The sequence below is a fragment of the Lipophrys pholis genome (genome assembly GCF_963383615.2).
Source record: "Lipophrys pholis genome assembly, chromosome: 3".
NCBI classification, from domain to species: domain Eukaryota; kingdom Metazoa; phylum Chordata; class Actinopteri; order Blenniiformes; family Blenniidae; genus Lipophrys; species Lipophrys pholis.
This window is the reverse complement of record NC_137627.1, coordinates 13,099,469-13,112,069: the sequence shown is the minus strand read 5'-3', so window position 1 is coordinate 13,112,069 and position 12,601 is coordinate 13,099,469. Positions and strand designations below refer to the sequence as shown.

The following is a 12,601-nucleotide window of genomic DNA, read 5'->3' as shown; positions in this document are numbered from 1 at the left end:
ATTGAGCCACTAACCTATGTAGAGAGCAGACTGAATGGCTGTAAATTCAGCATAATGGATCATAAAATTCATGCATTAAATAATTTTCACTTGTCCCCCCTTTTATTTATGCTTGTGTGGCACCTTGGGCAGCTCAATAGTTAATATCGTTAGTATATATAATATATATAATATAGTTAAAGTGCACAGCTCAATAGATGCCATACAGGCCTCGCCATTTTAGACATTCTCTTTTACAATGAGTTTGATCATGACAAGAGATAAGACTTCAAAAGGTTTTAATTTATTTTCATCACAAACAACTCAATTTTATCCAATTAAAATATTCTGCTAACAATGGTGTTAAACACATACTGTACACATAATTTCACCTTTGCATCATGCTTTTCCTATTGTTTTTTTCAGGCTCCAAAAGTATGATATAGCACTTTGGAGCAAAAATGCAGAAAAGAAGCCCGAAAGCTGAGGCTAAGATGGCAAAAATATGGACAGCAACGATGTATTTTCCCACTGTGCTCACATAAACAGGAATAAAGGTAATCCACACAGCGAAGAATATCAACATACTGAAGGTGATGAACTTTGCCTCATTAAAGCTGTCAGGCAGCTTTCGAGCCAGGAAAGCAATCAGCAAGCACATGCAGGCCAGGATGCCGATGTATCCAAGAACACACCAGAAACCAACCTCCGAGCCAGTAGCACACTCGATGATTATGGTAGTACTATGGTAATCTGTATTGCTGTTAGCATGAGGTGGACTGGTGAGCAACCATATTACGCAGATGATTACCTGAAAATAAGAAAACAATCGTAACACTGTCACAGTTTATATTACTTATTCATAGTTGTCCTTAGTAACAATTTGTACCTGGATCAGTGTTCCCAAAAGCACACTTGCTCTTTGGTGGTTGGCTCCAAACCATTTCATGACATTACGCCCTGGCAGTGTGGACCTAAAAGCCATCAGGACCACTGTTGTTTTGGCCAGGAGACATGAAATGCAGAGCGCAAAACTGATCCCGAAAGCTGGGTACCTGATGCGACAAAGCCAGTCTGAAGGCTCACCGATGAATAGCAAGCCAACAAGAAAACAGATTGCGAGGAAGACTAATAGAAGGAAGCTCAGCTCCATGTTGTTGGCCCGCACCAGTGGAGTGTCTTTGTGCTTGAAGAATACGGCAATAATAAGAATGGATATAAAAGCACCCAGGACAGATGCAGTACACAATAGAATTCCCATGATCTCATGATATGAGAGATACTCAGTAGGTTTTGGGATGCAGCCTTCTCTAGCGTCATTCGGCCATGTGTCCTCTGAACAGCGAGAGCACTCCAAAGAATCTGGAGTCAGAGAAGAAAGAAGACTGTTCAGTGTAGACATATGAATATATCCCAGGCAGTTTGAGCTCACACTTCTCCAATATCTCAACAAAGTTGTGAGAGGCAGTACACACCAGTTGTATTACTAACTTCTCCTTCAGCGCAAGGGACACAGTCATAACAGCAAATAGGTTCCCCTTTTCTCCGGACGACGCGAGCACCTGGACGACAACTGTCACTGCAAATGGACCGGACGGCCTGAGAGGCAAAGGTCAGCTCAGAAATACACTAGTTTCCCCCTTGATGCTTAAGCAGAACTGTCAGTACAATTGTTGTACAAAATAAAGACATATTTTGAATAAAATGTGATGATAAATTGTTGACGGGATTGTATCAAAAACATAATGATGAACTGTCAGTTAAAATGTATTGATCTGATAAAATATTCAATTATATATACAGTGTAATGTTACTTCATTCAATGCCTAAAACAATAACCAATTACCAATATAATATTTGCAACATTTTATTTAGCATATCTAAGAAAACACCCTGTTGCACACAAATAGGAACAAGTCAGCTGATGTGCTGATCAACAGTAGATACAACAGTCTATGAGGTGAACATGGTCTCAGTCCTGTTCGCAGTGAACGCACCTGCTGTCCGCCAGGCCACTGGATCGCAGAGTCATTTATGACAAGACTGCGTCCAGAAGCCATTGAAGCATCATAGAAACCCACTTTAACCAAATGATGAGAACCATCGGACATCTTCTGCCAGTTCAAGAGGTCATAATAGGCAATTGGGTCACCGTTTTGGTCAAAGCTGACGTTTTCTCCCAGGAGAGAAAAATTGGCTCGCTTCATATAGTGGATGAGCTGAAGGAAGAAGAGAAACAGGCTCCTCAACAAAACTTCATGCCTTTAAAACGTTATGACATATTCTTTTAAAGCTATAGATAACCTCACCTGCCAGCCTTTAAAACTCTTCGGGTCTGCACAGCTCCCATTAAGAAATGGTCCCTCTCCAGCTTTACAGCTACTCATATCTTGCAAGGCGTGAGCCACCAGATACACAGCCTTGTACACGTTAAAAGATACTCTTAGCTGCGTCACATCAGCATAAGAAGAGTAAACATCATTTAAATCCTCTGTTCCTTTGCACAGTTCTCTATCAAGATAGCTTACAGTTCCGTGAGAGTGACTGTTCACAGAGCCGTTTAATCGACATTGAAACAGCTCCTCCCAAAATTCTGCAAAGAAAGCTGTTTCATGGATGTGGGAAGGTTTCAGGCTGGTGAGATGCTGCTTCAGCCCCGGGATTGTGGCTGCTCTTCGGATGGCGAATCCGAGTGTGCCTGTCAAAATATCTCCAGACTTTTCCCAGAGAGACTTTCCAGTAGACCAGGCCTCACTGGCAATCCACTGAAGACCTGTCATATTTCTGGACTGTATCTCCTTCACAATGACCTTCATCTCTGGCTCACTACAGAAGTTAATGATGACCTTTGAGGACGACATCTGTTGAGTGAAAGTACGGAAATGGTTAACAGTTTGTAAGCATCTTCAATAATGTTGCACAGCATAGGGTGGTTCTTAAACTATATTTGAAAAACTAATGAGCTTTAAATATAGTTGAATACCCAAACGGTTTGTATTTTTCATGTCTATTCTCTGGTGTGAAATGATAGATTTTCAGTATTCGTGAATCAGGAAATCAGAAATGTATTTCATTGTTTTCTCATTTTCAAAAAGCGAGAAATAGACGACTAATTTAAATTTAAATCAATTTAACTTGAGGCAAACTTTTTCTCTTTTCTCAGCTAAACCCATCACCACAGTGTCACTATAAAACACCACAGAATGTCACAGTAGTATTTGTTGCATTTGTTTGAGTTGAATTTTTTAATTTAAAAATTTTAATTTTGTGGGCCAATTCCATAGGAAGTAGATGTATTTGTGCAGAGGTACCTGGATAATATCCACAAGCTCATTCAAAGCTTGCTGATTGAGCTCGACTGGATAGAGATGAGCGTAGGCAGCGCACACACCGTAGTGCGTCGACTCCTGAAGAAAGAGCTGAATGGCGAAGCGTGCGTAATCTGATTCAACTCCGATGATTCCCACCCAGGTCCAGCTGAAGTAGCTAACCAGCCGAGCCAAGGCTCTAATCTGGAATAAATCACTGGGCATTGTGCGCATGAAGCTGGGAAACTCCCGTTGGTTACTCAGACAGCTGCACGATGCAAAATAGCTCACCTGGAATCACGACAAACGACAGTTAACTTTTTGCACTGGTGCCCAACAGGCTGTAGAAGAAGAGTGAAATTACAATAAATGGGCATTTCCATGCTAATATTTATAAGTGTAGGGTTTCCTCTGCACTCAAGAATAAAAGGAAGCTCATGAAGAGATTTACCTACTCAGTTAGGACATGAAATCTCAGATTCTGTTGATTCTACAACACATTCTGGGGGAAAAAAATCTATTGGAATTCTCTAGTCTTGTAGTTAGAAATTACAATAATTAGTCCTTTCTGGAAATTCACAAGCACCCCAGAGGATGCATGTGTAACTCAACAACAATTAACACTTGAACTCGTGTCATCAAAATCACTGTCCAACCAAATTATACGATTCTTTTTTTTTTGATTAGACAAATGCCTCTTCTCCAAATAGATAAACAATCTTAATCAGACATTTAGAGTGACTTTCCTTTTTACTTTAGATAAGGAAAATGCTTACTTCTGAATCAAAATGTTAATAATTGTTTTTGAGTAATAATAGTTGTATATATATAGATATATATAGATATATATCTATATATATGAGAATTCCCTTCATCCTCACACAAATAAACAGTATTAAGCAACAATTCTGAAGCCAAAATACCACTAATGTCACAGAAACACATTTAACATTTCAAAAATACATACAAATAATGACTTTATAAAGACTAAACAGCTTAGGCAGACTGAGGCGGCCTCACCAGGGGGATTTGGAAAGAGCCAAGGCTTGGGAGGAGAGCCATGGACACACCAGAGCCTGCACCTCCTATTATTACACGGGACACAGTCCTGTTGACAGCCGCACAGCCTAAATCCAAAACACTGTTTTCCCCTTCAATTTTGTATCTCTGCACGCTCTCTGGACTTATGCCTCTCTCTGGCTGGCCATTTACCAACAGCATAGCCGCTCTGAGAGACACAGGTATATCATCATAGCTGTCACGGATGTGAAAGCCGAGTTTGAGCAGAGGGAGGAGGTCGCTACTCCGGTTGATTTCTTTGATTGCAAAAATCATGGTCTGCACCCAGCGCAAGGCACGTGACCTGAAACTATAGAAAAGCAAATATTCACAACATATAACATGCATCCACACAACAATACATATAATAGGATATATGTGTACCAATAAACCAGCTGCTATCAATCTAATGACAAAACTTACTACTTATACATAAAGGGTGATGGCTTTGTCTTAAATGTGGCAAGATAAGCCACAGGACTGTAGTGAACAGGAAATAAGCCCCCAATAACTATGTCTCCATCTTCATGAAGACTGTTTTTATCCTCGTCCCCCAAGAAAACACAGTTATCCACAGCAGCGGCTGAGCCAGGTCTGCTCCGAATGAGAGAGAGCAACAGCAGAAGCTTTGCAGCCAGCAGTGCCATCACTAGCCTGGGTCTGAAAGAAAACTCTGATCTGAATGAAATAGTTGCCGCCTTTGTTAATGATGTACAAAAGACTATGCTTCTGACCACAGCCTTTTTATATAGTGTACAGATGACACATGAATCTGAGAGGACCGCCCACACACAGTGACATCAAAGACATTAAAGTGTCTGCCTTGTTGGATAAAATAAAAAGGACATTTCTTATTGACACAAAACGCGTGCAGCAATGACTGTATCGCTTTTGTTTATTTGATAATGTGTCAAATGAAGTGTATTGTTTTGGTAAATGAGTAAAAGAACTTTACTGATGTATGTTGCACTGTTTTGACATTTTGACATATTGAAAGACACCCTGCTACAACTGCACCATATCCTACCCCGCATGGGAAAGTCTGAATATGTGATCATGAATTCATTTTTGATTAAATTAACATTTAGAGAAAGAAAAATACTTTAAAAATGACATTTTCTCTCTGAAAGTGGCAAAACAGCTTTCATCCTTCACCACTATTTGTTCTGAATGTGCGGACCGCTCATATATGCAACTCCTCCTCATGCTGAAACAATACAATAGGCTCCCACTCGAAAGAGGCATTTACAAATTGTTCTGTTTTCTAATAATCCCTTTAAAGTGTAACAAGAAAAAACTATGAGATGAGTGTAGCATCATTGTCCCACTGATTGTGTCAATGAGTTCATCTACAATTAGGTCAACTGCCATAGATTGTGTTCATCACCAGTGAGTTATTTTGAAGTCCAAAGTGAGGTTTGTCTCAGAGTTTGTTGAAGATGAAGTGTTTACAAGGTCGAACAGCCGTCTTGGAAATCAGCTAAATGCTGTCACGTCGCTTCCTTAATGATCACTAGCTCATCAAAATGGATTCAGTTGAGGAAAGTATTAACATTTGGGCTTATTAAAACAATTTTCATCATAGCATATAGAAGATAAATGAGTATTGTTAATAAAGTTTAATTCTTATTCTATATAAATAACAATAAATTAAATGAAAACAATAAAACAAATTTTATAAATACACATCTGCTTTTATGAGAGATTTTCCTTGTTTCCTATATGTATGTCAGGTCTTTTGATTGTCAAACGGCAATCATTTGATGTATTTGTAAAATATCATGTTGTTCCTTTATGGCTTATTTTTCATTTTTGATTAATTAACAGAGCTGTCGAGAGCTAGATGGGTTGTGAAGAGTCAGTTTAGTTGTACTTTCTCTTATTGTAACAGTGCTGGCGAGTATCTTTTTGCCAGTACTGGAAGTCAGCGCCTATTTGTAACTGGCCAGTAGCACCGACTGTGTGGTCGAGAGTTTATGTGTCTATTGTAACCACAATCTCTTGTAAGAAAGTCTAAAGTGTCATCAAGCCACCCAATCCTTCTCCAGGCCAAGTGATACTTACATACTTATGGGTGGCCTGTATATATTACCTGAAGCAGTGTTTGTGTTTTAGCCTAATAGTATCTAGCTTGAATTAGATCGGGTTTGATGAGTTTGACATTTGACTGTCATCATTATGGCAGTTCCTAATGTAAAATTGATCTTCCTGTTATTCACTTTTCCTTGAATTCTAGACAAATATCTAAGGTATCCAATGGGACCCTTTATTTTGTAAAAAGACACAGGTAATCCAAAACTTAACATTAAAAAAAATTATAAAAAAATGTTTAAACGTTTTCTGATAACCTGAACTCAACAAAACACATTTTAAATGATAAACATAAGTGTTACATAACATGACTATTTTTTTCTTCATATAATCCACATTGAACATTTTTTGTAAATGAGGAGGAGCTGCTTATGTCCAATCCTGAAGCACTGATGGGTTTAATAACACTTCATATGTTGTATATAACTTGTATTATCCCTGTCTCTCGCTCTCTTTTCTTCTCTCCATCTCTGTTGTCGTGTGAACATGATATTGCTGGTTTTTTTTCGTTTGCTCTACTCAGTCAGTATCCTCACTTTAACCAACCCATCAACCCCCAGCTTGATCCTTCCAGTCACGTCTGCAGACGAAGTGTGCACACTTCAGAGCAGCTTTCAGCCAGGCTTTGTGGCCAAAGGTGACTATGTTATTGGAGGGATCTTTCCTCTTCATTATAACCAGGAAATGCCAGACCTCAACAGTACCTACAGACCACCTCCAGTAAAATGCAATGGGTAAGCCTATTAAGATGTTTAACTTGCTGTTTGCTAGCATATAATATTTGACTTTCTTCCAGAGGCATGTCAATATTTGTCTCTGGACTGCATCACATGTTAATTTTGTAAGTATGCTGATTTTAATAGCTGTTTTTACTTGACAATATAGACAATTTAAAAAAGTGATGACAGTGTCACAGAAGACGAAATAAAGTCATTTACATGAATAACCCAAGATACAGAAAAAATATTTACCTATTCAAAACCTTTTATTTCTTTTACTGCTTTGTACTCCCACTGTGTTTAATATGTGTGTGTGATGTGTGTGTCTATGTGTGTTGAGATACAGGTTTGATCCCAGAGCTTTCCGCTGGGCTCAAACTATGAGGCTGGCAGTGGAGGAGATAAACCGGAGTCCGGAGCTTCTGCCCAATCACACTCTGGGGTACAAAATCTTTGATTCATGTGCATATCCACTGACTGGCCAGAGGGCTGCTCTGGCTGTGCTCAACGGTCTCAGTGAGGAAGACTCTCCCATGTGTGAGGGTGCGTCTCCACTCCTCGCTGTGGTTGGGGAATCTGGATCCGCTCAGTCCATTGTGGTGTCACGAATCCTGCGGCCTTTCAGAATACCCATGGTAATGATGATGTTGTTTCTGCCATCCCAGATGTTGATGCCAGTTTGTGAACCTGTTTACTGTGCTCTGCTGCGCTTTGTTTTCAGATCAGCTACTTCTCCTCGTGCGCGTGTTTCACTGACCGAAGGAAATTTCCCACTTTCTTTAGAGTAATACCTAATGATGACTATCAGGTGGGAGGTCAATATGAGGAGAAAAAGTCTGATAATCCAAACCTTTCAGTTATTTATTTATTTATCGATATGTGGTAGTTGCATCATTGCAGTCTGTTTACAGTGTGCATTTTTATTTTCTCCGTCATTATAAAAATAGTTTCTTGTGTTTAACTGACTCAATGTACACTCATTCTTTCTTTGTTTTTGTGCACTGCTTTTTGAACCAAGGTCAAAGCCATTGCTCAGCTGCTGCTTCGTTTTAACTGGACTTGGGTGGGGTTGATCCGAGGGGACCATGAATACGGCCGCTTTGCTGTGCAAGGTTTAGTAAGAGAGTTACAGGGTACCCCAGTGTGTGTGGCATACCAAGAAATGATCCCACTGCTTTACAATCGGAAGAGGGCGCTGGAGATCATGCAGGTAAAAAAGAAAAATGAAGTTCATTAATTTTATTGCCGAAAAGAGTTTTCATTCACCTCCTTTCTTTTTCACCTACTTTTCACATGGTAGGTGGTTGTAATAGGTATTGATTACACAGTATACCTTTTCTCCAGTGTCATGAAAAAAATTAATTGTCATGAAAAAATAGATAAATAAATATATATATATAATTTCTTTGAAGACACAAGCAAGAGATTCAACTGATTTAAGAGAGATTTAAGTAAATCTAGAAAATCACCTATTTTAGGATATACTGGGCTTAGTTTAGAAAAAGGGTCACTCTTATATTTACCAGATTTGTAAATTAATCATTTAGAATAGAAACTATTAAAACACAGTTTACATGAATATACCTGTATCTTGTTCTGTATCATTTTGCTGTCGCTCAGATTGTTTTTACCGTCTTTCCTCCCATGTGACTGTGTGAAGGTGATGCGTAGCTCAATGGCTAAAGTGGTGGTGGTATTCTCAGCTGAAGGGGAGATGACACCTTTCCTGCAAGATTACATGGAGAAGAACATCACTGGCATCCAGTGGGTGGCTAGTGAGGCCTGGGTCACAGCGTCGGTCTTTACAGGCAGCGAGTATGACCCCTACTTGGGAGGCACCATTGGTTTTGGAATAAGGAAAGGTCACATCCCCAGACTCAGTGACTACCTGCAGACAGTAAACCCTCAAACGTATCCCAACAATGTCCTTGTGGAAGAGCTGTGGGAGGCTCTTTATGGCTGCAGTCCCTCTCAGTCCTCCCAATCGCAGTTTTCACCCTGCTCAGGGCAGGAGTCACTCCTGGAGCAGCACTCAGCTTACATGAATACATCAAGTCCACGAGTGGCCTATAATGTGTATAAAGCTGTGTATGCAGTGGCGCATTCCCTGCACAACCTTCTTCTCTGTCAAGCAGGCAGTGGGCCTTTCCAAAACAAGTCATGTGCTCAAAGCAACGACATAATTCCGTGGCAGGTAGGGGTCAGCCTTTATACTGTCACCGAGTTCCCCTTCTGTGTGTTTTTTCGTACTTATTGCATATTATTTGATGGTTTTCAAGCTCCAGTACTACCTCCAGGAAGTGACATTTAACATTGGCGAAGAGGAGGTGAACTTTGACCTGAAAGGCGACTCCATCCCCTATTATGACATTATTAACTGGCAGAGGGGCTCAGGTGGAAGCATTGAATTTATCAACGTGGGATTGTTTGATGGAACCAAACCTGCTGGCGAGGAACTGGTGATCGAAGACGACAGGATAAAGTGGGCAGGGCATCAGAGTGAGGCAAGCTGCTCACACTGTGTTTTTACCTTCATCAGATGCCAACTGTTGAAGTTCTGTAGGTTAAGGTGGAGGTAAGTCAGGTGGACAGGACAGTGTGGATCTAGTGTGAGTCTGTTTGCATTCATAAAGTAAACAGTACATTTAAAGGCAGCAACGCTTACATGTGTTTGAAGATTTAAGCCTTCAGGTTGTATTGTTCATGGTCGAATTCCTTTGAGATAAAGCATCAGAGCCCAAAAACACAAAAAAAAGCCTACACTTTGCATTTATTCTCCTCACCCCCCATGCCCCAGCCTCCAATACCCCACCAACTAAAAGAAGTGAATTTTAGAATCGCAACAACTTTTTTTAAAAGATGGATTCGGAAAAAGTTAATTTAATATAAATTTGCCCGTTTCTAATTGGCTTATATGCAATAACTCCTGTTATCACTCAGACAGGCAGACAGACAAACAGATAGATAGATAGATAGATAGATAGATAGATAGATAGATAGATAGATAGATAGATAGATAGATAGATAGATAGATAGATAGATAGATAGATAGATAGATAGATAGATAGATAGATAGATAGATAGATGACAAAGGCAACAACCAACAGATGAAAGATAAGATTTTTTTAAATAAATTGTAATTCATATTTATATACCTCAATCATCAAATAGATTAAAAAAAGTTAAATCAGTTATTGCTGTCACTTAGAAAAATCCTATTCACTTCACAACTGAAGAGTGTTTAATGTATAGTTTAGCATATTACATATAAAAACAGTAGTGTCACAGCGTCTAACATTAGGAATTCCGACAATTAATGGCTCTGTGGTTCATTGTAATTGTAAGAGGATTCAATTCAATTCAAACATGTATTTTTTGATCCGGGTGCTTGTCAAAGTATTGACATGAAGTTTCAGGTTGACTGAAATCCAGCAGGACTCGAAATCACCATGTTTATCTCCCCAGGTGCCGCTGTCTGTGTGCAGTTCCAGCTGTCTACCAGGGTACCGGAAGGCTGTCCGTCGTGGCGAGCCTGTTTGCTGCTTTGACTGTGTACCATGTGACAATGGCAAAATTAGCAATCAGACAAGTGAGCTTCAGAGACACGTTTTAAGTGTAATATTCTGTCTCAATCGCATTATGTTTCAACTGAAAGTAGCCACTCTCTTTTTGTGACCCTCTTCGGCTCAGACTCAGTAGACTGCACTTTTTGTCGTGAGGACTTCTGGTCAAACGACGACCGAACGTTCTGCATTCCCAAGAAGGTGGAGTTCTTAGCCTACGACACACTGGGGATAATCCTGACGGTGATCTCTGTGGTCGGCGCCTGTCTCACCATAGCTGTTTTCGCAGTGTTCTTCCACCACAGAAACACACCTATAGTCCGTGTGAATAACTCAGAACTCAGTTTCTTTATCCTCTTCGCCCTGACACTGTGTTTTCTTTGTTGTCTGGTTTTCATCGGGGAGCCGACGTTTTGGTCCTGCATGCTTCGCCACACCGCCTTTAGCATCACATTTTCACTTTGCATCTCATGCATACTGGGCAAGACATTGGTGGTGTTGGCTGCTTTTACTGCCACCAGGCCGGGGGACAACATGATGAAGTGGCTGGGCCCCAAGCAGCAGAGAACCATTATTTTTAGCAGCACCCTGGTTCAAGTAGTAATCTGTGCCGCCTGGCTCATCGATGCTCCCCCTTATCCATCCCGAAACACCAAATATGAACGGTCCAAGATCATACTGGAGTGTAGCGTGGGATCCAGCCTGGCATTCTGGTGTGTTTTAGGCTATATTGGTCTTCAGGCCTGCCTCTGCTTTGTGTTGGCCTTTCTGGCCCGGAAGTTACCAGGAAATTTCAACGAGGCCAAATTCATCACTTTCAGCATGCTGATCTTCTGTGCAGTTTGGCTGGCATTCATCCCAGCTTACATCAGCTCCCCTGGAAACTATGCAGACGCAGTGGAGTCATTTGCGATTCTGGCCTCCAGCTTTGGCCTGTTGTTCTGCCTGTTTGCTCCAAAGTGTTACATTATTATATTGAAGCCAGAGAAAAACACGAAACAGCATTTAATGGGAAAAGAAAAGAAGTAACTTGATATTTCAAATATTATATTGGGTTTCGAAAACATATTATTCCAGCATGAAATCACACTTATTTCAACAAAGTAGTAATGCTATGCACCAAGTGATATATATTTGACTGTGTTGTACTGTGTATAAATAAAATAAAGATGATGATAAATAAGGACGTCTGTTGGGAAGTAAAATCATTTTTGCTGAATACCTGCCAGCACGCACAAGTTTAGTTTGAGAGTTGTAATAGGTTAGGAGGTATAACTGTATTTATATGGGGCAACAAAATGTATTTATATTTGTATGTAGTTATATGTTTGTATACTTGATGGGATTTAATGAGGTCAGCCTGTTGCCTTCAGGGTACTAAAAGAAGGTGTGGTGATTGTCAATAACTTATTGATTACAGCGAGGTATTAAACGGTGCATTAAAATGCACAAAATGAAATTACAGTGAGAAACAAAAAAAGAAACAATGAGGCCTACAAATTAATGATAAATTAATCTCAGTGCTGTAATATTTATTTATGGAGTTTGCATGTTCTCTCTATACTCGTTTTCTCCATGTGAGCCAGTGACTCGGTGTTAATGTGTGTGTGTCTCTATGTTTGCCCTGTGATGGACTGCTGACCTGTCCAGAGTGTACTCTTAGGCCACTGGGATCAGCACCAGCCCCCACCACCCTTAATAAAATCCAGTGTCCTCAAAAATGACCAAATTTGTTGAACGGCATCTTAAGGGCATAATCAATACAGATACTGAGCTTTCACAGAAATCACACATTTACCACCGCAAGTCATCGCAACTTGCACCATATCGGCTGATTTCCATGTCGGATGCCTTTTCTGTCATAATCGGGATTCAAACCTGG

General features: G+C 40.1%; 2 protein-coding genes across 2 annotated transcripts; one reads left to right on the top strand and one right to left on the bottom strand.

The window, feature by feature from the left end:
- Nucleotides 1–367: 367 nt before the first annotated feature.
- Nucleotides 368–4,993, bottom strand: LOC308107398 (extracellular calcium-sensing receptor-like; the record flags this gene model as incomplete). The annotated part of the gene is made up of 7 exons (XM_080459719.1): nt 368–790; nt 869–1,165; nt 1,977–2,198; nt 2,289–2,840; nt 3,291–3,578; nt 4,308–4,656; nt 4,770–4,993. 7 exons carry the CDS (start codon nt 4,991–4,993, stop codon nt 368–370), a joined length of 2,355 nt encoding a protein of 784 aa, XP_080315845.1.
- A 1,930-nt stretch (nt 4,994–6,923) lies between these two features.
- LOC308107397 (extracellular calcium-sensing receptor-like) lies at nt 6,924–11,748 on the top strand (the record flags this gene model as incomplete). The annotated part of the gene is made up of 8 exons (XM_080459718.1): nt 6,924–7,171; nt 7,503–7,791; nt 7,878–7,964; nt 8,175–8,366; nt 8,817–9,350; nt 9,436–9,660; nt 10,622–10,745; nt 10,847–11,748. 8 exons carry the CDS (start codon nt 6,924–6,926, stop codon nt 11,746–11,748), a joined length of 2,601 nt encoding a protein of 866 aa, XP_080315844.1.
- Between the last annotated feature and the right edge of the window lie 853 nt (nt 11,749–12,601).